The 26,192-nt window shown below is 49.6% G+C and overlaps 1 protein-coding gene and 1 long non-coding RNA gene across 2 annotated transcripts in view; both read left to right on the forward strand.

Moving 5' to 3' along the window:
• The window catches only part of LOC310748254, a 90,692-nt gene that overhangs the window by 36,518 nt on the left and 27,982 nt on the right, over nucleotides 1–26,192 (forward strand). The gene's annotated exons all lie outside the window — the stretch shown is intronic.
• LOC310747861 (G protein-activated inward rectifier potassium channel 1-like) overlaps nucleotides 12,825–26,192 on the forward strand; it is a 35,972-nt gene continuing 22,604 nt past the window's right edge. Inside the window, exon 1 of the mRNA XM_083583178.1 lies at nucleotides 12,825–15,093. Coding sequence (XP_083439304.1) covers nucleotides 14,443–15,093 — 651 coding nt within the window. The 5' untranslated portion in view covers nucleotides 12,825–14,442. The remainder of the gene's footprint in view (nucleotides 15,094–26,192) is intronic.

Raw genomic sequence — 26,192 nt, forward strand, 5'->3', positions numbered from 1 at the left:
AGCCCTCCTACATTGACTAACAATGCTCTGCTCCAGGCCCTGTTGTTCTGGGAACTGCTGCAATTATCTCGAATCTACAGTAGGGGCTTCTTGGTTGTGGCTCCACAGCTGCAGAATTACACTCTCCTGAGGGGTGCATCTCTGTTCTTGGTTTGGATTCCGAGATAAGTGAAAACCTTTTTTTTTATTTCACCAGGCATTCGGCATATAATTGGAAGTATGCATTTTGTTTTACAGTGGTACCTCTACTTACCTGCCCCTCTTGTTACGTATCCTTTGGGATATGTACATGGCAAACCTGGAAGTATATTTCCAGGCTTTGCCATGTTCACATGCGCAGTAGCACTCTATTGCGCCACGTGCATGTGCAGAAGCACTCTGTCGTGACTCGTGCACGCACAGAACAGACGCCTCCAGTTGCGGAAACCTTGGGATCTGACCAGAGCTCTGGAACAGATCCCGTCCGCAACTGGAGGTACTACTGTATATGTATGTAGAATGTTTTTATATGCATCGAATTATTATTTGCTCTATTTTGCATAAGCTCCATAGCAATTTGCATTAACATGTGAAACTGAAATGTGGTCGAAACCTAACTGTGCATTGTTGTTTCTTACTTGAGATGATGTCAGGGACTGGACTGAGGGGTACGAGACCGAGGAGGAATGGTGGAGACCGCCCCCCCTGAACTTCCCAGAGAAGAGGAAGACAGTATTGAATTACAGCAGTGGTTTGAGGAAGGTCATAGCTCAGAGACAGGTGAACAGAAGAGTTGGGAGGTGTTGGGAGAAGAGAAGGAGGAGACAGAGACAGAGCAGCCAGCTGACACGTTATCACTGGAGAGCATTTCTGACACACACACCCTTCTCCCAAAACCCAGCGTGCATTGAAAGTGGAAGAGTGAAGGACTCAGAGACAATTAGCCCCTGGCGGACACTGTAATGGGAAGTGCTGTTGCTAGGAAGGGAGGGGAAAGGAGTTCAGTTGGAGCAACGCCATGAACCTAAGAGGCAGCGTACAGAGGCCTCTCGCTGTGAATATTGAACAAAGACTCCATAAGAGCTTCCTTGGCTTTCTGCCGTGAGAGCAGGAAGGATCAGAATTCACTGAAACCTGACAGAAGATGTCTTCCGTGATTGGAGGAGGAAAAAGTGTGTTCAGCCAATGGGGACTGCAGAAACACCGTGCCTGGCCAATGAGTCTCCTGAACCAGAAGCCTTGTTGGGTTCAGTACCGCTACAGAATGAAGGATGGAAGAGGCTGCCTTTCTAAAGAACCCAGGAGCTTCTGTTTAAATGGAGGAACAGCAGAATTTTCTTGCTCCGGTGAGCAGGCCTAAAACCAGTGGCTTTAGGGAAGCAGGTTTTGGCAAGGCATCAGGAGAAACTTCCTTGTATGAAGAGCTGTTAAACTCGTTCAGTGGGTTCCCCAAAAAACCTTTGGCAATTTTGAAGTGGTCCCTGTGCGGATGAGGGTGGGGATTGCTGGACTAAGATGGGTCCTTGATCGCCTCCAACTCAACTCTGCTAACCCTCCAGCGTGGTGTAGTGATTAAGAGCGGTGGACTCGTAATCTGGTGAACTGGGTTTGCTCCACATGCAGCTGCTGGGTGATCTTGGGCTAGTCACACTTCTCTGAAGTCTCTCAGCCCCACTCACCTCACAGAGTGTTTGTTGTGGGGGAGGAAGGGAAAGGAGAATGCTAGCTGCTTTGAGACTCCTTAGGGTAGTGATAAAGCGGGATATCAAATCCAAACTCTTCTTCTTCTCTTGAGATCAGAGGTGATCGTTGTTCTCCATTTGTCTTCCACTCCTTTTCCCAGTACCCCTGCTTTTCTCCCCCCCCCTCCCATTGTCATGGTTCTTATTTAGATGGACAGCATGCTCACCAGGAAAGAGGGGAAACATTTCTTTTTATTTGTCAGCTTGGTGCTTGACAAATGACAATTCCAAGATAAAGGGAGAAGAGCCCTGTCAAATCCCAGCCACGAGATTCCCTTGCCGCATGTTAATAGCTGGTTCCTGAACCAAAGCCTCGCTTCTCTGCCCAGGGTTCGCTTACACAATGAAAAGGATGCTGGCTTGGTTGTCATCCTGATGCTTAACTTGCATGCCAGAGATAACAGCCAAGCGACCGAGGCAGAACAGTTCTGGAGCCAAGTGGAGGATTAAAAAGCTGGATTTCCCCCACTGGGAGAAACAGCCATGTGGGTGCAGCTTAGAGAGGGAAGGCTGATCCCAGAAGGATGGGGAATCGCCCCTGCTCAGCGGAGTCTACTTGCAGCCTTGCACTTTGGGCTTGCTGCTTCTCTCCAAACGCAAAACGGATCGAAGGCAGCCAAATTGTGCCAAAGCCTGTGCATATGAGACACATCACCAGAGCCAGCTTCGGTGTGTAAAGAGGACCAGCTGGTGCCTGCCTTCTGACGGTGGCAACAAGAGGCGGCAAATGGCAATGAAAGGTGGCAGACAGCAATAGCGCTTTGGTGAAGGGATGGTCCATTGCTCAGTATCTTTGTGCCCAAGAGCAGTAAGGGTAAAGGTAAAGGGACCCCTGACCATTAGGTCCAGTTGTGGACAACTCTGGGGTTGCAGCGCTCATCTCGCTTTATTGGCCGAGGGAGCCAGCGTACAGCTTCCAGGTCATGTGGCCAGCATGACTAAGCCGCTTCTGGCGAACCAGAGCAGCGCATGGAAATGCCATTTACCTTCCCGCCAGAGTGGTACCTATTTATCTACTTGCACTTTGATGTGCTCTCGTACTGCTAGGTTGGCAGGAGCAGGGACCGAGCAACGGGAGCTCACCCCATCGCAGGGATTCGAACCGCCAACCTTCTGATCGGCAAGTCCTAGGCTCTGTAGTTTAACCCACAGCGCCACCCGTGTCCCTGCCCAAGAGCAAGCCAGCAGTAAATCACACTGGTCAAAGTTGGAGTTAACTCTTAATAATAATAATAATAATAATAATAATAATAATAATAATAATTTATTATTTATACCCCGCCCATCTGGCTGGGCCTCCCCAGCCACTCTGGGCGGCTTCCATAGAAACCAAAAATACAGTAAAATATCACACGTTAAAAACTTCCCTGAACAGGGCTGCCTTAAGATGTCTTCTGAATGTCAGGTAGTTGTTTATCGCTTTGACATCTGCTGGAAGGGCGTTCCACAGGGCGGGCGCCACTACCGAGAAGGCCCTCTGCCTGGTTCCCTGTAGCTTTGCTTCTCGCAATGAGGGAACCGCCAGAAGGCCCTCGGCGCTGGACCTCAGCGTCCGGGCAGAATGATGGGGGTGGAGACGCTCCTTCAGGTATACTGGACCGAGGCCGTTTAGGGCTTTAAAGGTCAGCACCAACACTTTGAATTGTGCCCGGAAACGTACTGGGAGCCAATGCAGATCTCTCAGGACCGGTGTTATATGGTCTCGGCGGCCGCCCCCAGTTACCAGTCTAGCTGCCGCATTCTGGATTAGTTGTAGTTTCCGAGTCACCTTCAAAGGTAGCCCCACGTAGAGTGCATTGCAGTAGTCCAAGCGGGAGATAACCAGAGCATGCACCACTCTGGCGAGACAGTCCGCAGGCAGATAGGGTCTCAGCCTACGTACCAGATGGAGCTGGTAAACAGCTGCCCTGGACACAGATTTGACCTGTGCCTCCATGGAAAGCTGTGAGTCCAAAATGACTCCCAGGCTGCGCACCTGGTCCTTCAGGGGCACAGTTACCCCATTCAGGACCAGGGAATCCTCCACACCTGCCCGCCTCCTGTCCCCCAAAAACAGTACTTCTGTCTTGTCAGGATTCAACCTGAATCTGTTAGCCACCATCCATCCTCCAACCGCCTCCAGACACTCACACAGGACCTTCACCGCCCTCACTGGTTCTGATTTGAAAGAGAGGTAGAGCTGGATATCATCCGCATACTGATGAACACCCAGCCCAAACCTCCTGATGATCTCTCCCAGCGGCTGCATGTAAATGTTGAAAAGCATGGGGGAGAGGACAGAACCCTGAGGCGCCCCACAAGTGAGAGCCCAGGGGTCTGAACACTCATCCCCCACCACCACTTTCTGAACACGGCCCAGGAGGAAGGAGCGGAACCACTGTATGACAGTGGCCCCAGCTCCCAGCCCCTCAAGGCAGTCCAGAAGGATGTTATGGTCGATGGTATCAAACGCCGCTGAGAGATCCAGCAGAACTAGGAAACAGCTCTCACCTTTGTCCCTAGCCCGCCGGAGATCATCAACCAGTGCGACCAAGGCAGTTTCAGTCCCATGATGAGGCCTGAATCCCGACTGGAAGGGATCCAAATGATCTGCTTCTTCCAGGCGTGCCTGGAGTTGTTCGGCAACCGCCCGCTCAATCACCTTGCCCAAGAATGGAAGATTTGAGACTGGGCTATAGTTGGCCATCGTGGCCGCATCTAAAGATGGTTTTTTAAGAAGCGGTTTAATAACCGCCTCTTTCAGCGGGTCTGGGAAGGCTCCCTCACAGAGGGAAGCATTCACCACCCCGCAAAGCCCATCGCCCAGTCCTTCCCGGCTAGCTTTTATAAGCCAGGATGGGCAAGGATCCAGGAGACAGGTGGTTGGTTTCACTCGTCCAAGCAGCCTGTCCACATCCTCGGAGGTAACAGATTGGAACTGATCCCACTCAACTTGACTAGACAGAACTCTAGCACTCTCCCGCCCCGGCCCTGCTCCCACGGTGGAGTCTACTTCTTCCCGAATCTGAGCGATTTTATCTGCAAAAAACTTTGCAAAATCATTGCAGGAGAACATGTGGCCCGTACTGGGCCCCGATGTTGCAGGTGGTTCCGCTAAATTGTGAACCACCTGAAAAAGTCTCCTGCTGCTGTTTTCTGCGGATGCAATAGAGGCGGTGAAGAAATTCTTCTTCGCCGTCGCTATCGCCACTTGGTAGGCTCGACGTTGAGCTCTAACCTGTGTCTGGTCAGATTCGGAATGAGTTATCCGCCACTGGCGCTCTAGCCGTCTCAACGATTGTTTCATTGCCCTCAGATCCGTGGAAAACCACGGGGCTGTCTGGGCTCCATGCAATCGGAGAGGGCGCTTCGGAGCCAAACAGTCAATAGCCCTGGTTAACTCCACATTCCAGCGGGCCACCAGGGAATCAGCTGAAAGGCCATCAACATGGGATAAAGCATCCCCTACCACTCTCTGGATCCATTAAGTGGCGGGGGCGGACCATCCGAATTGGTCCCACCTCCCTGCAGAGGGGATCGGTCGCAGAGAAGTCCAGTTGCACCAGGAAGTGATCTGACCATGGCACTTCTTTCGTTTCGCTTTTACTTAGTGTCAGATCACCAACATCCATAGAGGTAAACACCAGGTCCAAGGCATGTCCGCGGCTATGGGTTGGGCCAGACATATTCAGGGACAGCCCCATGGAGGCCATGCTTTCCACGAAGTCCCGAGCGGCCCCTTGTAAGGTCGTGTCGGCATGGATGTTAAAATCCCCTAGGACGACCAAGCTAGGTGTCTCCAGGAGAACATCCGCCACAACCTGAAGCAGCTCGGGCAGGGAATCCTTGGTGCAGCGGGGAGGTCGGTACACCAAAAGGAATCCTGTACTGCCCCTATTGCCCAACTTCCAGAACATGCACTCGGAAAACTGGGTCTTCCCAATAGGACGCCTGGTGCAAACTAATGACTTCCTAAAAATCACTGCAACCCCCCCTCCCTGCCCACATGACCTGGGTTGCTGTGCGTAAGAGAAACCTGGTGGACAAGCAGCGGCAAGGACAGGCCCATCTGCTTCATCCAACCAAGTCTCTGTTACACATGCCAGGTCAAGTCCTCCATCCATGATCAAGTCATGGATGGCAGTGGTCTTATGAATCACTTATGAGCAAAACCACAATCGACTGAGTGTCAGGCCTAACAAGGACAGCAGCTCCTCTCCAGTAGGTCTTACCCCATGCATCAGTTGCCAAGACTGAAAGTCCTCACCTCCTCCCAGCCATCAAAGTCCCCTCCTCTCCAGGCCTTCTCCCCAGTAACCGGAGACTGTGTCTGCAAGCAGTCAACCTCTCCGCCGCCCTTTTCATGCTTCTTTTTCTTCTGGGAGACAACGCAGGGAGGGGAGATTTCAATGGTGGCTTCTGGTCCCTTGCTGGGGGCTACCATTTTGCTTTCCCACAATGCCTCAGTGGAACAAGGCCGGGAACCAGCATTTTCTGATTTTATAGTTTAAAGCAACTATTATTTGCATGACACTGTGTTTCTTGTCCACTGCTTAGAGAAGATTGTAATTTATCAGTATATAAATTGTCTAAATAATAAATATCATATTTTTCCGTGTATAAGATGCCCCCTATTTTTTTAAACCCAAAATTAAGAAATTAAGTTGTTTAGCTTTGGGGGGGGTTGGGGAGGTCACTTCTGCCAATCGCTCACCCGCCTGCCCGCCACTGCCAATTGCTTGCCACAGCCACTGCCGATTGCACACCTCACCGCAGCCACCAATTGTCTGCCTGCTCACCGCCACCAACAGCCCACCCGCCCACTTGCCACAGCTGCCAATCGCCTGCCCAATTGCTGCAGCCACAGCCAATCACCAGCAGCCACCAATCAACCACCCAATCGCTGCTGCCAATCTCCTGTTTGCTGCTGCCATTAATCGCACATCCCCCCCCCCACTGCATTCACTATCTGTGTATAAGATGACCCCCAATTTTTGCCTATTTTTTTAAAGCAAAAAGCATTGTCTTATACACACTGGTTTTAACCTTCAAAGCCCTATGTGGCTTGGAGGCTGCAAAGCTATCAAGAAAGAAAAGCAGGAAGAGATGGTTTTTTAAAGCCTGTTTCAAAAAAAGAGATCAAAGAGGCCAATCAAACTGCAGTAGTTTAATTTCATAGAGGTGGAGGCACTGCTGAAAAGCCACTCCTCCTCTCATGCCCAAAAGCCTAATCGACCTTACGGGTGAGAATAAGAGGGACTTCAAAGCTGATCTCAACACACAGGCTAAGTGCTGTTCCACTTATATTGCCTCTCTGTTTATATCCTGTTTGGGTTTCTTCATTATTATCCATGTCTTTTAAACATTTATTACCCTTACAATCAAATTACACCAAGTTCAAAAATCAACAACAGGGACACAATACACACAGTAAACAAGTAAACCGGGGGGGACCTCTCCAATGAAGAATAGATTATGGACAAAGATTGTCTTGAGATTTACTGTTCCAAAACACTGCAAATAAGAGCCATCTTTCAAGAAACCTGCTTGTCTGCCATATGGGTCTTCTAGAATAACAGGTTAATTTTGATTGTGCGATGGGACGCAGGCGGCACTGTGGTCTAAACCACTGAGCCTCTTGGGTTTCCCAATCAGAAGGCCGGCCGTTTGGATCCCCGCAACAGGGTGAGCGCCTGTTGCTCTGTCCCAGCTCCTGCCAGCCTAGCACTTCGAAAACACACCAGTGCAAGTAGATAAATAGGCACCACTGCAGTGGGAAGGTAAATGGTGTTTCCATGCGCTCTGGTTTCCGTCACGGTGTTCTGTTGCACCAGAAGCAGTTTAGTTATGCTGGCCACATGACCCGGAAAGCTGTCTGTGGACAAACGCCGGCTCCCTCGGCCTGAAAGCAAGATGAGCACGGCAACCCCATAGTCGCCTTTGACTGGACTTAACCATCCAGGGGTCTTTTACCTTTTACCTGTGACTGGCAGAGTAAATTAATGAATAAACAGCAGTCGGAAAGACCACAGTACAGCTCACTCTTCCTTGCTCGTTTTTAAGGATAATTACTGGTTTACCTGACACAGATGTTTTTAAGAGGGGTGCTCATGCTCTTTTGAGCTGTGAGCTCCCTAATATCCACAAGCGCCAGGGTCACTTTGAACAGCATGGTTCCCTGCACCACAATTATGGGATAATATGTTTGCTATTGTGCAATGCGGGTTATCCTGCATATAGATGCCCATAGGAAATTATCTTGTGTGAAAGTGGTCCAAAACCTCAAGCAAATCCAGCAACACCAGGAACTGGGAAACATGAAGAAATAACAGTGCAATAGCCTAACCAAGCCTACTCAGAAGTAAGTCCTACAGAATTCAAGAAGGGCCAGGACTGTAGCCCAAGTTCTAACCAATCATGTCCTTAAACAATAAGCATTGGTATTTGTTGGAATTTAAAGCATTCCAGCTTTTAGATTACCAATATATACGAAATCAGTTTTTACGGTTGATGTCAGCATATTTCATTCTCCCGTTGCTGGATGTGTGGTTGTTACATCACATACCTGTGTTTACATTCCATGCTTGGAAAGTGTGAGAACAGAAGCCAGTTCTATCTCTTCCGCTGTACAGTGGTACCTCAGGTTACATACGCTTCAGGTTACATACGCTTCAGGTTACAGACTCCGCTAACCCAGAAATAGTACCTCGGGTTAAGAACTTTGCTTCAGGATGAGAACAGAAATCGTGCTCCAGCGGTGCAGCAGCAGCAGGAGGCCCCATTAGCTAAAGTGGTGCTTCAGGTTAAGAACAGTTTCTGGTTAAGAACGGACCTCCGGAATGAATTAAGTACTTAACCCGAGGTACCACTGTATTGTACTTTTGTACTTTCTCTCTCTCTCTCTCTCTCAGAGAAGATGTGAGAGGATGCCATGATTGCTTTGTCCTGTTGTTGTTGTTTAGTCGTTTAGTCATGTCCGCCTCTGGACCCCATGGACCAGAGCACGCCAGGCACTCCTGTCTTCCATTGCCTCCCACAGTTTGTTCAGCATTTGATTTCTGCCATTTATAATTTCAGGACATGATGTTCAGCTCTATACGATGTGCTCTCGGTTTATTTCTTTCCAATTCTCATCATCAGAGAATTGATCTAGGCTAGGAAGCTTTAATTTCCCTTCTTCCTTCCTCTTTAAGCAGGTACATTGGCATCCCGCTGAATTGCATTGAACAGTGACTCACAATTTAAACCATGTTCCTTTCCAACACAGAGAAAGTCAAGTCTTAATTTAATGGGTCCACCCCTCCAATCAAGTAAATTAATAAAAATACTTAACTATTTAATGTGTCAACATGAATAGAAGTTATTAATATTGCAGTTGTTGTATAAGGGATTATTATGATGACTGGAATGTAATTGAAATTAATAAGATTTTGGAACGCAGAAATAAAGAAAACTGTCAAACCATCAATTCTAGCACACAGGGGGGGCACTTTATCTAAATTATATAATTCGGTATTTGAACGATTGGTATTAATAATTGTATTATAAATTGGTATTGTTATAAAGAGGCTTTTATTGGATTATAACTGAAAACTAATAAAGATTATTATAAAATATATATACAGTGGCACCTTGGTTCTCAAACTTAATCTGTTCCGGAAGTCCGTTCCAAAACCAAAGCATTCCAAAACCAAGGCACGCTTTCTCATAGAAAGTAATGCAAAACGGATTAATCCGTTCCAGACTTTAAGAAACAACCCCTAAAACAGCAATTTAACATGAAATTTACTATCTAACGAGACCATTGATCCATCAAATGAAAGCAATAATCAATAAAAGAAATGAGACAGTATTGCAGATGATAAAAATTAAAAGTATTTTTGTTCCTTACCGGCACTGATGATAGTCATTGTTTGGATGGGGGGCTTTTATCCATTTCTGCAATTACACAATCAATCAATCAATCAATCAGTAATTCAACTGCGTTCCGAAATGTTTGAAAACCAAGACACGGCTTCTGATTTGTGCAGGCACCCCGGAAACAATAGCTGACAGCCGCATTGGACATTCGGCTTCCGAAAAACATTCGAAAACTAGAACACGTACTTCCGGGGTTTTGGCGTTTGGGAACCAAGGCGTTTGGGAACCAAGGCGTTTGAGTACCAAGGCGTTTGAGAACCAAGGTACCACTGTACTTAACTGAGGTTCTGCCCCCTCTAACATAAAGGCTGCCCAAACCAACATAATTCCTGGCAAGCTTGAGGCCCCTCACTTTTGCTTCCCTCGATTTCGATCCAGAAAACTCTGGTGCAAATCAGGGCGAGATGCTCAAAGGGGCAGATAAGAACAGGTGTTGACAGGAAGCAAAAAACCGAGCTAAAATGGAAAGGTGGCAGAGGGCAGATGAAGAGCGGAGGCAGGAACGAGCTTTGCAGCCTTGTCACCTGTATCCAAGCTGTTCTTCTGATTAGGAAATTGACAGATGTTGGCGCCAAGTAATTGAGCGCGCAGAAGAGCACAAAGGATAACCGTAGGTGGAAGCCACAGTGCAACTCGGCTCTAATGAGATGTGCATCTCCTTTGTCTAACTTCGGCCCCACACTTCTGGCTCCAGAAAGTGCTCTGGTTTGAATTGAGCACTCCACAAAAAAGGACGTGAGTCCCCAAATGGCAAGGCACTTTTCGGAGAGCTTGACAGCAGAAAGCCTCCGGTTCTCAGCATGTTCGGTTCCTTACAATTCATCTGATCCTTTGCCGTTACGGCGTTCCCTCTAGAGAGGAACCAGCTTGATTTGCAAAGAAATTAGATTGAAAATATTCGCTGGGAATCCTAGCCGATACCACACTCCAGGGACCTCTCTGGCTGGCAATCAGGAACAGTATTTTTGGGGAGGTGAGTGTGGGGTTTGATGGGGGGGAGTATTGAATATTAATTAAGACCTGATTTTACAGTTTTAGGCTGAAGAGAAAGGAGGGGCTGTGTTTCCTGGCCTCCCAACATATGGCAAGAGAAATAACGAAAGTCACAGCAAAAGACAGTGTCAGAATAATAGCTTGATTCTGAGCAAGGTTATTTAATGGGCTTGGTGGCTGTAAGCTCTCTTTTGACCCCAAAAGTGCATGTGTGTGTGTGTGGCTTGCACACTTATGTCACAGAGGCATGAAAATGGGACAGTATGCCCAGACAGACACAGCAGGGTGCACCTATTATTCCGGTAGCCATAACATTGATGAGCCACTCTTCTGTTTACAATGCTCAAAGCAATTTATATCCACCGAATCACAGCGAATGAGGGGAAGCAGAGCAGGTACCTAACATTTGTCTCCCACAGTAATTCGTGCTGCCGGTTCCCTCTCCTACCTCCTTGATCAAGTCCAGACTTTTCCATTTTGGCCTATTGCGTGTGTTGGGGGGAAACAACAACCAGCTACCAGAAAAATGTGCAGAAAAACTTGCAGAATCAGACAGAATCAGACAGAAAGAAGATGCTTAACCCCTCCCCACCCCTGCTGATTCTCCCATGCAAATGCTTAACCCCTCCCACCCACGCCGAACCTCCGCCCTGCAAATGCCCTTTGGATTTCTTCCTTCAAGACGGGTTCCTAAACTGGCTGGAGATTGGGAATGACATTGGGAGGTGTATTTGCAAAAGAGAACTGGAGAGCCTGGGTGCTAACCACACCTGCTCGCCTGTGAGTTCTCCCCAACAAATGGCCTTTCCATGTTCAGCTTATCTGTGCGAGTTTGGGAACATGGATTTGCAGAGATAGAATAGGCCCTTATGGCACAAGGCCAGGTTATGCCTGCATTGCATGCAACACCTAAACTCACTCTTATGAGCCAAAATGGAAGAGCTACAGAATCCAGTGCATTTATTTGTTAAAACAGAACAGTGCAGCAAAGATACTAACAATTAACTTATAAAAATAGCACTCTGGAGCCATCTCTAAGAGCTGGAAAAGGGAGGTGTAAATTTGCAATAAATACTGCAATGGACTTGCACCATTTCCCTGCCCCCCCCCCCAGCAAGATTTCATAAAGATCAGCTGGCTAATGCTCTATGTTGGCATGATTTAAAGTAGGGAAGTGAGCTATCAATATGATAAATTATTCCCCCCTCCCCGTCTTTATAGAAAGATGTACCAGAGTTCAAAGCCTCTTTGAAAACCCTGCTTTCATGTGTTTGATTTACAAAAGAAAGCACTTCTTCACCAGTGTTAACTTGTGGAATTCATTGCCTCTGGATTTGACGACAGCCAGCAGCTTAAGAGTGGTTTCAAAGGGGATTCGAGGAACTGACGGAAGAGAAGTCTATTCCCCAGCCACTTCCGGGCATGCTGGCTAAATAGAACCTGCATGTTCAGAAGCAGTATGCTGAGAAATACAAGTGGCTGGGGAACAAATGGTGAGAGAGAGAGAGAGCTGCCTATGTTTCCCCATGTTTGTGGGCTTCCGGAACACCTTTGGGAACAAAATGCCAGGTTTCCTTGTGTATTATTTTTTTAGATTACTGTATATCCAGCCCTGAGTCTTCCAACTCAAGGTGATGCACATTCCTAATGGTAAGAGCAGTTTGACAGCGGAACTGCCTGCCACAGGAGGTGGGAGATTCTCCTTTGCTGTTTTAAGCAAGATGGGTGTCTGTAAAGGGCCATTTGTAACTACTATCCTACATGCAGACCCTGCATTGAGCAAAGGGGCGGACGAGGAGACCTGCAAAGTCCCGTTCCAGCTCTACATACCTGTACATGAGACTCCCAGCCAGGTGGCCCTTGCTCCCGTTAGGAAGCAGACCCTGACTCGCCTTGCTTCATCAAAGCGGTTATCCCGGATGTCCTCGGGCAAGAGCCCTTCCACTCGATCCAGAAGCCCTTAGAGGTGCTTAGCGATGAGGCAAGTCACTCTGCTCATGCTCAGAGACACTCCCTCGCGAGGCTGAGACCCTTGGGTCTCCCATTCAGCTGGACATCTTTATCCTCCGGCACGACCCCCACCTCCCATCAATCTTTCCTTCTTTTGGGGGAAGCCCCTTGAGGGGGGGAATCTGGGGGAAATGGGAGGAGCCGCGGGTCCCGCCCCCTCTCACCTCACCAGCCCAGGCGTCAGTCTCCGCTGCTCTGCGTCTGCAGGGAGGGGAGAGAGAGAGAGAGAGACCTCAATCCGAATTAATTCCTTCCAACTCCTCTCGACCCCTTTCTTACGCGGGACTTGAGCCACTCCCCGCTGCAAGCACCCGCCTTCCGCGCTCAGCCGGCGGCTCCTGGCATCAGCAGCTGCCGGCACCGTCCGGAGGGGCTCCTTTCCCCAGCTCCGGGGGCGCGGGGAGCCGCCGCAAAGACCGGGACGCGGGCAGACGCGAGAGATGCTAGTTGCGCGCAGGAGCCTCCGGGAGAGGCGCGCAGAGAGGACTGTTGTAGTGGCTCCGGCGGCCGCCAGGCGGCGTCGCGGCGACACCCTCTCCGCCAGCTCCGCTTTCCTGCACGTTTAGCAAAAAGCGGGGACTTCTCCGAGCAGCCGCCTCCGAGCTGCTAGCCCGCCTGCTCGCCCTCGCCGCCGCAGCAGCAGCAACAGCAGCCCAGTTTCTGGATGCGCTGGAGAATTAAGGACCTCCGCAGAGGTTTAAGTTTCCTGATCCCAGCGCGCTGGGGGAAGGAGCTTGGAGAGGAGAAAGGGAAAAGGTGGGGGTGGCAGAGAGAGAGACAGAGAGAGAGAGAGGGAGAGAGAGGGAGGACTCTGCAAAGCCTCTTCTCCTTCTTCCCTTTTCTCCATCCCTCCGGATCGCCGCTGCCCAGGCAGCTCAAGCCCGCGGGATCCAAGAAGGCAGCCCGCTGCGCTCGCCCAGCCGCCCCTGCAAAAGAAGACGCCGCTCCCAACGCGTCGGGGAGGCTCCGTTCTTTGCCAAGAGAGTGGCGAGTTCCCTCCGAGGTAGGTGGCGGGACGACGGGGCAGGTTCCCGGAGCGGGGCGCAGGCCCCCGGGGGCAGGGACCCGCTTCCAGGGGGGCGGGGCTGCTTTTCCCGGTTAAAACAAAAGGATCCAGCCAGGGATCCCTCGAGGGCAGCCCGTGTGGACCGCACATCCCAACCCAAGGCAGTGAAGCCACGTGTGCGTGTGGTCAGTTCTCATAATCCCCCAAGAGAGACCCGGACGACCCTCGCCAGCAGCAGCAGAAAGGTCCGCAGAAGTAGAAATCGGTTCCTGCTGGCAGAATCGCTGCCCATCCAAACCCCCGGGGTGACCATCAGTAGTGCCCTGCCAGCCCGGACCTTGGTGCTGCCACCCGCAGCCAGCGAGGAAACACACACACACACACACACACACACACACCCAGCGTGCAAACGGACCACCCAAACTCAGCCAGCATCCTGGCATCAGTCATGACCAGAATACAAAAGTGACCACCTAAGCAGCCAACCCAACTCGGGCTCTCTTGTCTGGCCATCGGGGTCCAGCTTCTGCTACCCAGCACGGTGTACAGGTCCAGAATCAGCTCAAGGGAAGTGGGTTCCCTACCAACACCAGCCCAGAGATCTGCCAACCTCGCCTGCCACGGCGCTCAGCCCAGACCATGCACTGAGCAAACTGGCTCCCAGCAAACCGAGACGATAATCCAGAATTGAGGAGACAAGCCTAAGTCCTGGGTGTGCAGCGGAGACGGCTGTCTAGTCCGATTTTTGCTCTCCGGTGCAGGCAAGGAGGACGTGCCAAGCCTACAGGGCAAGCTCTCCTCCTCACCACCAGAATGTCAGTGGTGCGCAGGAAGTTCGGCGATGAATACCAGGCCGTGGTGGGCACGTCGGCGAGGCGGAAGCGCCAGCGCTTTGTGGACAAGAATGGCCGCTGCAACGTCCAGCACGGCAACCTGGGCAGCGAGAACAGCCGCTACCTGACGGACCTCTTCACCACCTTAGTGGACCTCAAGTGGCGATGGAACCTGCTCATCTTCCTGTTGACCTACACGGTGGCCTGGCTGGTCATGGCCTCCATGTGGTGGGGGATCGCCTACTTGCGAGGAGACCTGGACATGCACCATGGACACAGCCCCGGACACAACCCCTGTGTGGCCAACGTCTACAACTTCCCCTCGGCCTTCCTCTTCTTCATCGAGACAGAAGCGACCATCGGCTACGGGCACCGCTACATCACCGAGCGCTGCCCTGAGGGCATCGTGCTCTTCCTCTTCCAGTCGCTTCTGGGCTCGGTGGTGGACGCCTTCCTCATTGGCTGCATGTTCATCAAGATGTCCCAGCCCAAGAAAAGAGCCGAGACTCTCATGTTCAGCCGCGCTGCGGTCATCTCCAAGCGAGATGGGAAGCTATGCCTCATGTTCCGCGTGGGGAACCTGCGCAACAGCCACATGGTCTCGGCCCAGATCCGCTGCAAACTTATCAAGGTGAGTCGTTTCCTCGATGGGATCCCAGCTTCACAGGGAAGAGGGTGGGGTGGCACTCACGTTCCGGGAAGCTAGAGAGCTGGATTTCAATGTGGGAGAGGCCTAGATTCAAATCTTGCCTCTGGGCTCCTGGGCCCATGCCTTCTGGGCTCGTAGAAGCCCCTCGGTCTCAGTTCCGTCATCTGTGAAATGGGAACGTTAAGAATCGTGTGGTGAGCTTACTGTGAGCACAATAAAAAGGCCTTTGCGGATGAAAGTTGCCTTGTAAAAGATGCATATTGGCAGGCACTGAACAGAGAGGGGGGAAAGAGGTTCCAAGGAGAGTGGGCAGGTAGGACTGGGAGTTTGTGGCAAAGGCTCCAAAGAGAATGCCAAAATGGCTGATCCCATGTCATGTGCTAGAGATTTTGCACAATTATTTCAGATTAAGGAGACATTTTCTTCCCAATGTCTCAACAAAGGAAACTGACTTGTAAAAATGTTACATGGGGAAAAAATATATACGAGAGAGAGAGATTGCACACACTTTTGTAAATCAAGAAAATCTTTCATAAACAAAAAACAAAACCTCAAGGTTTGGAGTAAGCCCTCTTGTGTTCAGTGGGATTTTTCTCCCAGGTAGGCAAACCTGGGGTCAGATTACAAATAGTTTCTTAAATTCAGTATCTTCACATCTTCCTCTCTCCTCCCCCTACCCCCACCCCACATCCCTTAAAAACAATAATCTCAAAATCAATCTCGTGTAAGGAAGTGGGTGTGGGTGGCGAGTCAAACGAGAAGATAAGCCGTTTGGAATTTTGGAAGCATGTTTGCATTAGAGGCCCAGACAACTTTGCACCCGAGTGGGCATATCAATTTTGTTAGCAAATAAACAAATAAAAGAAAAACCAGGAGGATTTGCTGGTGAATTCCCCTCCCCCTCCACAATTGGATTTGTGCATGGCTCCATCTGAGGGAGGGCTCAGCCCAGGAGCCTATTTTCAATGCCCATCCTGAAACATGAGATATCAAGCTAAATGCAAAAGTGCATTGTAAGCCTATGTAAATGACCATAGCTTTCTACTTAGCTGGGATAGCTCAGTCTGTAGAGCATGAGACTCTGAATCTCAGGGCTGTGGGTTTGAGCCCCAGGTTGGGCAAAAGGGGGCTCAAACCCACGAAAAAGGGGGTTGGGCTAGATGACCCTCATGGTCCCTTCCAACTCTGCAATTCTCTGATTCTACCAAGCAACCTTGGCCAGCACCTGCACCTGCCCTGTGCACTGCTGAGTAAATGGCCAACCACTGACCTCACCATCCATCACACGGTTGGGGAAAATAAGTTGATTCCAGATGCCATCAAGGACCATCTGTTTATGCAGGAAAGATCACCACTTTGTACCCAGCGAAACCATGATGCAATGGTCAAGACAGCAGCAAGCCCAGAGGTGGAGGGAATCGTATGAAAAGCAGATGTGTTGGTCCATTAAAAAAAAACTGAGCTGAAACTGCTTTGGGGAGGGGAATTGCCAGTGAAGTACTTTCTCAGGATTCCAAGCCGGCGGGAAAAGGTCACAGTTGCTTTGCAGCGAAGGCTCAGGAGAACGATGGTTCTTTCATATGGGTCAGGTTGAGAGCCTGGCAAAGGACCAGCAAACACCAGGGCTGAATGCTGGAGGCTAAGAGATCTCATAGCAGAGTGTTTGGAAAGCAGAGAGAGCTAGCTAGCGCAGAAAGGGGTGTCGAGGAAGATAAGGCAAGGCAAGGGACAGAAACACAGGGAGGAGGTTGGGAAGTGAGATCCTGAGCTGCTGCTCGGTTCCTCCCTGCCATGCGATGCATAACAAACACAGAAGCTCACGCTCATGGAAAGCTGCTATAGTCAATAGCACGGGCAGAAATCGAGATAAATGCAGGAAATTAGCAAGTGAAGCCTTGGCATTCACTCCCAGAGACCAGCCAGAGGAAAATGATAGGTGGTGGCTGTCTCCATTTTGCCCTGGTTGTAAGCTACCAGAGGGCATGTGCCTAGCCTCTGTATCAGAGACAGTGCACAGGGTTTGATGGAGATTAGATAGATAGATAGATAGATAGATAGATAGATAGATAGATAGAAAGATGACAGATAGATAGAGTGCTTTTTTCTTTAAAAATGTTTAGGGGTACTCTCATTTTCCCACTCATATTGAAATACAGTGGTGCCTCGGGTTAAGAACTTGATTCGTTCCAGAGGTCCGTTTTTAACCTGAAACTGTTCTTAACCTGAAGCACCACTTTAGCTAATGGGGCCTCCCACTACCCCGCAATTTCTGTTCTCATCCTGAGGTAAAGTTCTTAACCCGAGGTACTATTTCTGGGTTAGCAGAGTCTGTAACCTGAAGCATCTGTAACCTGAAGCGCCTGTAACCCGAGGTACCACTGTACTGCCCCTCAATGAGGCCAAACTCAGATCCACAAAATGTTTAGAGGTATGCGTACCCCGGCGTACCCCCAGGAAAAAAGCACTGGATGGATAGATAGATGATAGATAGATTAAGGTTACCAGACATCCCTGTTTCCCAGGGACAGTCCCCCAGCAAAATCCACTGAAGTTGAAAAGTGTCCCCGGATTCATTGGAAAAAATCTGGTAACCTTAAGATAGATGGATAGATAGATGATAGATAGATAGATGATAGATAGATAGATCTCACCCTGAATAGGAATTCATATGTTCTTACATTTTGTCTCTCTTCCAACTTTTAGAAAACAAAAGGGTGGTCCTTTTCTTGGACCACTTTAAGCAGTGTACAATATATTATTTCAATGTAGGCAAATGCTTCCATGCAAAAATAAACTACGTATTGTACTGCATGTCTGTTACTGTTATTGCCTTGTTTTGTTCTTACTGTAATCCAAACATTCACTCTTCCTAAATCTACACCGTATCACTGAAAGTCAAAACCTGTCCGGGATAGGATCTCCTTTCAGAAGACAATGAAACAGATGCCGTTTTAAACAAAAGCATCGGTAAAAACTCCGGCTTCTCTCAATTTAACATAATTTGCTGCCTTCTTAGCAGCTCTAATATCCCAAATTCTCAACAACCTAGTTTCCACCTCGGGGATTTTAACATCTTTCCAGAGAGTCTTGTCAATCATATTTTAGCTGCAACCAGGAAATATTGAATAATGCCTTGAAAGTCCCTCCTTTACATAATCTTCAAAAACTCCACCCAACAACAGGGCCTCTGAAGTACCTAGGAGATTATAACCTATCACGAAATGAATAATCCATAAGATTTCTGCATGGATATCTCCACCACATATGGAAAACTATCTTCCCTTTTCTTCCACAATGTTTTTGTCAATATTCTCTTCTCAATCCTATAACCTTCTTTAATTTCTTGGGCGGGGGGGGGGGGTGTATAATGCCACTTAGAAATCTGGGTAGTAAGATTTGTCCGGTGACAAATAAACAAAATTCCAGACTATTATTGCAAATATGATGCCAGGCATTCTTATTAACACAAACCAAGTTCGTTTCCTTGTCATTCTATACAGCAGGCATAGGCAAACTCGGCCCTCCAGATTTTTTGGGACTACAACTCCCATCATCCCTGACCACTGGTCCTGTTAGCTAGGGATGGTGGGAGTTGTAGTCCCAAAACATCTGGAGGGCCGAGTTTGCCTATCCCTGCTATACAGCTTTTTAGGATTTGTATCACACATGCTTACAGTATTTGATGTTTTCTTTCAACACGTTTCTTAAGAAGCTGTTGTTGACCTCCTTAAAATCACTGTTGCATATTTTCTCAGAAAGCTGCCCAAGGTGACTGGGACAACCCAGTCAGATGGTTGGAGCATTATTATTATTATTATTATTATTATTATTATTATTATTATTATTGAATAAAGGTAAAGGTAAAGGGACCCCTGACCATTAGGTCCAGTCGTGGCTGACTCTGGGGTTGTGGTGGTCATCTTGCTTTACTGGCCGAGGGAGCAGGTATACATGACTAAGCTGCTTCTGGTGAACCAGAGCAGCGCACAGAAACGCCATTTACCTTCCCAACAGAGCGGTACCTATTTATCTACTTGCGCTGGCGTGCTTTCGAACTGCTAGGTTGGCAGGAGCTGGGACAGAGCAACGTGAGCTCACCCCTTCGTGGGGATTCAAACCGCCGACCTTCTGATCGGCAAGTCCTAGGCTCTGTGGTTTAACCCACCGTGCCACCCGCATCCCTATTATGGAATAGAATGGCCCTATTTTCATTGGAGAAATGTTGGAGGGTATGCTAACTGCAATTGCCAAGCACTATAACATACTAGGTAAGCCCAGATCTGCCTTACTTATGGCTTCACCAGCAAGAACCCAGCTATTCTTCTACAATGCCGCACAAAATCCCAAACTAGCTCTGGGGTTCGTTCTTGCACCGGTGGCTGGCATTTAGGGGAAATCTGCAGCTAGCCAGCCCTTGTTCCTCTTGGCAAGAGCTCTGCCTGCTGCTGGAGCCGCAGCCGCAGGAGTAGGAAGTGCTTCAAGCTGTCGCCCCGCATTCCTCTGCTGTCTTCGCAAGTTCCTGCATCCGCGGAACAAGCCGTTCTCTGACATGGCCCAAGTCCAAAACCCAGGCACTTTGACTATCAAAGGCAGTCGCTGCTGGACCGCTGAGCGATGGGAGACTTTTGACAGATCATACCACCAGAAGGGCACGTGGGGGTCATCCTGGCAGCCAGCACATAAAAGCTGGCACCTTGGCACTTCTGCCAGCCTTGATTCTGAAGGTCATATAAGGGGCAGCATCCATTACTTTCTAAAGAGCTGCTGCTGCTGTCTTGTCACAACACTTGAGCCCCCTGGAAAAGGTCTGCTTTGATTTCATTTTTAAAAGTCAAGTCTCTAGTCCCCACAGTATAACAGAACCTGTGCCTTTGTGTGTGTGTGTGTGTGTGTATTATTTATACCCCGCCCATATGGCCAAATTTCCCCAGCCACTCTGGCGTTCCCAATCAAGTGTTAAAAACAATACAGCATTAAATATTAAAAACTTCCCTAAACAGCCTTCAGATGTCTTTTAAAAATAGGATAGCTGCTTATTTCCTTGACATCTGATGGGAGGGCGGGCGCCACTACCGAGAAGGCCCTCTGCCTGGTTCCCTGTAACCTCACTTCTCGCAATGAGGGAAGAGCCAGAAGGCCCTTGGCGCTGGACTTCAGTGTCTGGGCTGAACGATGGGGGTGGAGATGCTCCTTCAGGTATACTGGGCTGAGGCCATTTGGGGCTTTAAAGGTCAGCACCAACACTTTGAATTGTGCTCGGAAACGTACTGGGAGCCAATGCAGATCTCTCAGGACCGGTGTTATGTGGTCCCAGCGGCCACTCCCAGTCACTAGTCTAGCTGCCGCATTCTGTAATAATTGCAGTTTCCAGGTCACCTTCAAAGGTAGCCCCACATAGAGCGCATTGCTGTAGTCCAAGCAGGAGATAACTAGAGCATGCACCACTCTGGCGAGACAGTCTGAGGGCAGGTGGGGTCTCAGCCTGCGTACCAGGTGGAGCTTGTAGACAGCTGCCCTGGACACAGAATTGACCAGCGCCTCCATGGACAGCTGTGAGTCCAAAATGACTCCCAGGCTGTACACCTGGTCTCAGAAGAGTTCCAGGAGGACTCTGGAAGCCCTGGGACTTAATATAAAATGGGGGTCAGCCTCAGGGTTTGCTAAGGCTTAGTTGTGGGTTATGTGAAAAGTGTTTCTGAGCATGTGTATGTTGCCATTCTGCCACCTCTGTGTTACCATAGCTAGCCCACACACATCTGGGATGATCAAACAAGCAGGGTTTAATTTCTATTAATAGTTTCTTAAAACAGAGGTACTGGGACCCATTCAGGATACAACCTCTGCCTTCAAACCACTGTCTCTAATTCTGAACATGTGATACTGCCGTTGAGGACGGATTTTATTTTGCGCATGCTCAGAGGCAGAATGGGAAAAGTGGATATTCCCCCACACCCTTCCTTGTTCCTAATCCGAGACCTAGTGATCACCCAATGAAATAAATGGACGGCGAGTTCAGGACATATCCGTAGGAAGCACTTCAGGGCTGGCAAAACTGGTGGGAATCTGCTGCTGCAAGAGCTGGTTTGGATGACACAAAAAGAGATTCAATGCATTCATGGAGGCTGCAAGCCTACCAGCAGTTGGAGTTAGCCATAGTTCAGTGGAAACAACAGCTCCAGAAGCTGTCTACCTTTGAAACTACCTGCTGATGGAGAGCAAGGCAGGTGAGGTTTGTGTGGGAAACATGAGGACAGGGTTACAAGCCCCAAGCTGGTAGTAAAGTGAGGTGATTTAGACTCTGGTGCTGGTGTCCTTTCCAGATTATTAATATTATTCCAAGCATTTATTGCTATTCATTATTATTATTTAAGATGGTAATGCATAGTGCTTCTACAAGCCAGACAGACCCTCTTCCATAGGGCTTTCTCCTTCCAAGTCTTCTCAGCATCATAGCCAACTTCTAAAGGCCTTATTCAGCCCCCCTCAGTAAAATATTTGAGGGGGGCTGGGACCCCCCAAAGGTGATGGACATTCATTGCCATTAAAATGGTGTCTGTGTGCCGAATCATGTGATTATGTGGGGCGGGGCTTACCTCCCCCCCCCCATTATTTTATTCAAGTTGGCACCCCTACTTCCATGGCTATAGCCAGGATTTATGGGGGGAGGCCAGGACACTCACCTGTCACCATCCTCTATGTCTCTTGTCTCGCAGATTCATGGGCGTAGCCAGGATTTTTCTTAGAGGGGTGGCAGCCAAAGTTGTCGAGCTTTTTCTAGATCACCCCTAAAGCAGTTATTGAATTTTTTGGGAAATCACAGGTAGAAAATACCCCCACTGCGGGAAGCAAGCTTTCATAAGGGGGAGGAGGGCACAACCTCAATTAACTGAGTACTTTCAATGCTTTTCAATAATTTTTGTGCTTGGGAAGGCCCTCTTGGCCCATGAGCAGCTTTGGGCTGAAATGTCTCAACAGTTGTTTTATCTTCCTTTTGTGCTCATGAAAACTATCTTTCTACAATTGCTACTTTTAGTTTAAGTATTGTTATTTATTGACTTGATTTAGGGGAGGGCAGCTGCGCCCCCTGATTACGCCCATGCCTACTTCTCAGTGGGGTCCTGGCCTATTCTGCGCCCCCCCCCTCCTTCTGCCCAGCCTCCAACAACCTCGACGGATCCTACTAGCCTCGACGTGCCCAACTCAGCCCGGGCGAGAGCGGCGCGCCATCGGGCTCCCTCCTCCCCGGGCCACGTGTGGCTGAGCGCAGGCGGCGGCGCCTCTCCGCTCCTCCCGCACCTGATTAGAGAAGCAGCTCCGTCGGTCGACTGAGCGAGCCCGGCCGGGAGATAAGGCTTATCGCGCCGTCCGCCTTCGGGCTTCTCGCCATCCCCATCTCCGATAAGGAAGGCTGGCTGGTCCACGTGCGCCTGCTTCCTCCGGAGCGAAGCGGGGAGAAGCGGAGACCTTGGCGCGTTAGTAAGCAACCCCGCCAGGACGCCGCTGCGCGCAAAAGGAGTCTGGCGCGTAAAAACGCATACCAACGGGACCTCCGCGCAACGTGCCGCGCCGGGAGCAGAGAACAGGGGGGGAGAGGGGGGTTTCTCGAGAACGGGCAGCTCTAGGGCTTGAGTCCTTTGCAAGCTTCTGGGGCTGGAGGCGAGCAACTGGGGGGGGGGGGAGAGAAATGAAGAAAGCACTCACTTCTCAAAATTAAAATGAGACCCATGCAGGGGTGCCGACTTGAATAAAATATTGCGAGGGGGGCGAGTAAGCCCCATCCCGCATAATCGATCATAAGACACACACCATTTGAATGGTAATGCTCATCAACTTTGGGGGTGCCCTCAAGTATTTTATTGGGGGGGGGGCCAAAGGGACTTCTGCCCCTAGGAGTTGGCTCCTATGGTTGCAGCCAACTAAATTATACTCTTTGAGCAGATCCAATTGACTTAATGGACCTAAGTAAGTCATGCCTCTTAATCGCAGTGGGTCTGCTCTGAGTATGACTAAATGGATACCACTGTTAATATCAACATGGATGGTACTGTTTCTTGACAAAAGCAGGATTGGCACTAATGTGGAAATTATTGAATCAGTGCCACCGGAGACTATGCCCTGTCTGCTGCAGACCCTCCAAGTGGAATGCTCTCCCCAGGGAAGTTCGCCTGGCGCCCTCATTATACACCTTTAGGTGCCAGGCAAAAATGTTCCTTTTTAACCAGGCCTTTGGTTGATCAAATTTATATCCTATGCCCTTTTAAAATGTGTTTTTTGTGGGGTGAGGGCTACTGGGTTACTGTTTTTATTTTTATTAGGCAGTGGTGTAGCGTGGGGGGTGCAGGGGGGGCCGGCCGCACTGGGTGCAACATCTGGGGGTTAGGGTTAGGGGGCGCAAATCCACGGGTTAGGGGGCGCAAATTACTTGCCTTGCCCCGGGTGCTGACAACCCATGCTACGCCACTGTTATTAGGTATTTTGTGGTTTTATATCTTGATTTTATTCTGTGAACCACCCTGAGCCCCCGGGTATAAGACGGTACAGTGGTACCTCAGGTTAAGTACTTAATTCGTTCCGGAGATCTGTTCTTAACCTGAAACTGTTCTTAACCTGAAGTAGCACTTTAGCTAATGGGGCCTCCTGCTGCCGCCGCGCCACCGGAGCACGATTTCTGTTCTCATCCTGAAGCAAAGTTCTTAACCTGAAGCACTATTTCTGGGTTAGCGGAGTCTGTAACCTGAAGCGTATGTAACCTGAGGTACCACTGTATATAAATTCAAACAACAACAACAACCTAATTTTCATCAGAGGAATGTTGGAGGGTGTGTGACCAGGGCCGTCTTATGCATATCCAGCGCCGTGGTGCAAAGCTCCCTCTGGCACACACACACACACCCCATTCCCCAGAGATTTTTAGGGAGGATGGCACTGCCAGCGGGGCTGGAGGAGGTGGGCATTGGCTGGAGGGCGGCTCCTTCGGCAGGGGAAGAGGCTGGACGCGGCGGCTTCCAGCTCAGCTGGCCACTTCATGCCACAGTGGCCATGGCAGACAGAGGCTCCGGGCATGGTGCTGCTTCAGCACGGCATGGTGGAAGCGGGTGAGGGCAGCAAGCTGATGCCGGGAGGCGCCGCATCCAGCCTCTACCTCTTCCCTGGCACCCTCCAGAACTTGGCACCCTGGCACCACTAGCCTCTGTGGGTAAGACGCCCCTGTGTGTGACCCTCTCTCAGATCCAAGAGGCCTTCCCTTTTGAAAACCTAGATCACTGAAATTGGATTTAATTACCGGAAATAATCAGAAGCTCTGGCAACAACACCTCAGCCAGAATGAGGTTTCACCTCCTCCTAGAGGTGTCAAGGCCTTGTCTCACTTGCTTGTCAGAACACACAGGCAGGCAGACACACACAAAGTCGCCCTTGTCTGCTGGCTGGGTCTGATGGGGCATTGTAGTCCAAAACATCCAGCGGACACCAGCTTTCTGAAGTCTTCTTCATACCACCTTCTCACTCCTTTTGTTCTCCTCAGGCCATGCCTTACTCATTGCTTTGTTCCTCAGGGTCAAACTGCCCGTGATGCTGAGTCATGCAGAGTTTTCTTCTGTTCAATGTTTCCAGCTTCCCCCTTTTACAAAAGGCACTTCTTGGAGGCTGCAGTTTCCCACAGAAGATTTGAAGAGAAAGGTTGGGCCCCTTTACCCCTCAGGTTCCCCAGCCGCACCATACTGAAAATGGCCTCTGCTAACCTGATTTTCCTCCTGCAGGTGAACAGATGCAGGTATCTCTGCAGCCGCATTTTGTTAAGGTGGAGAAGGAAATATAAGGCTTACTCACCCCCTGTGAGACTCAAAGCATTTCCTGAACTATCCTAGCATTGCCTTATCCACGTCTAGGCTGCCCTCTGCTTCTCCTCCACAGGACTTGTTTCGCCAAAATATTCCCAAGTCGTGTTACAGCTTCTTAACACCCCGCATTTGGGTAATTTGAGAGTTGGAAAAATTCAACGTACCCTAATCTAGCCAGGCTGGTGAAAGGGATGTTTTCTGGAGAGAGTCTCAAGGGCCAGACTGAGCTCTGGAGGGCTGTGCTAAAAAGCTGAATAATAATAATAATAATAATAATAATAATAATAATAATAATAAATTATTATTTATACCCCGCCCATCTGGCTGGGCTTCCCCAGCCACTCTGGGCGGCTTCCAACAAAATTTTAAAATACAGTAATGCATCAAACATTAAAAGCTTCCCTAAACAGGGCTGCCTTCAGATGTCTTCTAAAAGTCTGGTAGTTGTTGTTCTCTTTGACATCTGGTGGGAGGGCGTTCCACAGGGCGGGTGCCACTACCGAGAAGGCCCTCTGCCTGGTTCCCTATAACCTCACTTCTCACATTGAGGGAACCGCCAGAAGGCCCTCGGCGCTGGACCTGAGTGTCCGGGCTGAACAATGGGGGTGGAGACGCTCCTTCAGGTATACTGGACCGAGGCTGTTTAGGGCTTTAAAGGTCAGCACCAACACTTTGAATTGTGCTCGGAAACATACTGGGAGCCAATGTAGGTCTTTCAAGACCAGTGTTATATGGTCTCGGCGGCCACTCCCAGTCACCAGTCTACCTGCCGCATTCTGGATTAGTTGTAGTTTCCGGGTCACCTTCAAAGGTAGCCCCACGTAGAGCACATTGCAGTAGTCCAAGCAGGAGATAACCAGAGCATGCACCACTCTGATGCGACAGTCCACGGGCAGGTAGGGTCTCAGCCTGCGTACCAGATGGAGCTGGTATACAGCTGCCCTGGACACAGATTTGACCTGTGCCTCCATGAACAGCTGTGAGTCCAAAATCACTCCCAGGCTGCGCACCTGGTCCTTCAGGGGCACAGTTACCCCATTCAGGACTAGGGAATCCTCCACACCTGCCCGCCTCCTGTCCCCCCAAAACAGTACTTCTGTCTTGTCAGGTAGGGTCTCAGCCTGGGTACACATCCTCTGATTATTCACATTCCTTCCTTCCTTTTTTCTTTCTTTCTTTCTCTCTCTCTCTTTCTTTCTTTCTTTTTTCAACGTTGCATTATTTAGACCCGATCCTATGAAG

Source organism: Podarcis filfolensis (assembly GCF_964270895.1).
Source record: "Podarcis filfolensis genome assembly, chromosome: 13".
Lineage (NCBI taxonomy): Eukaryota > Metazoa > Chordata > Lepidosauria > Squamata > Lacertidae > Podarcis > Podarcis filfolensis.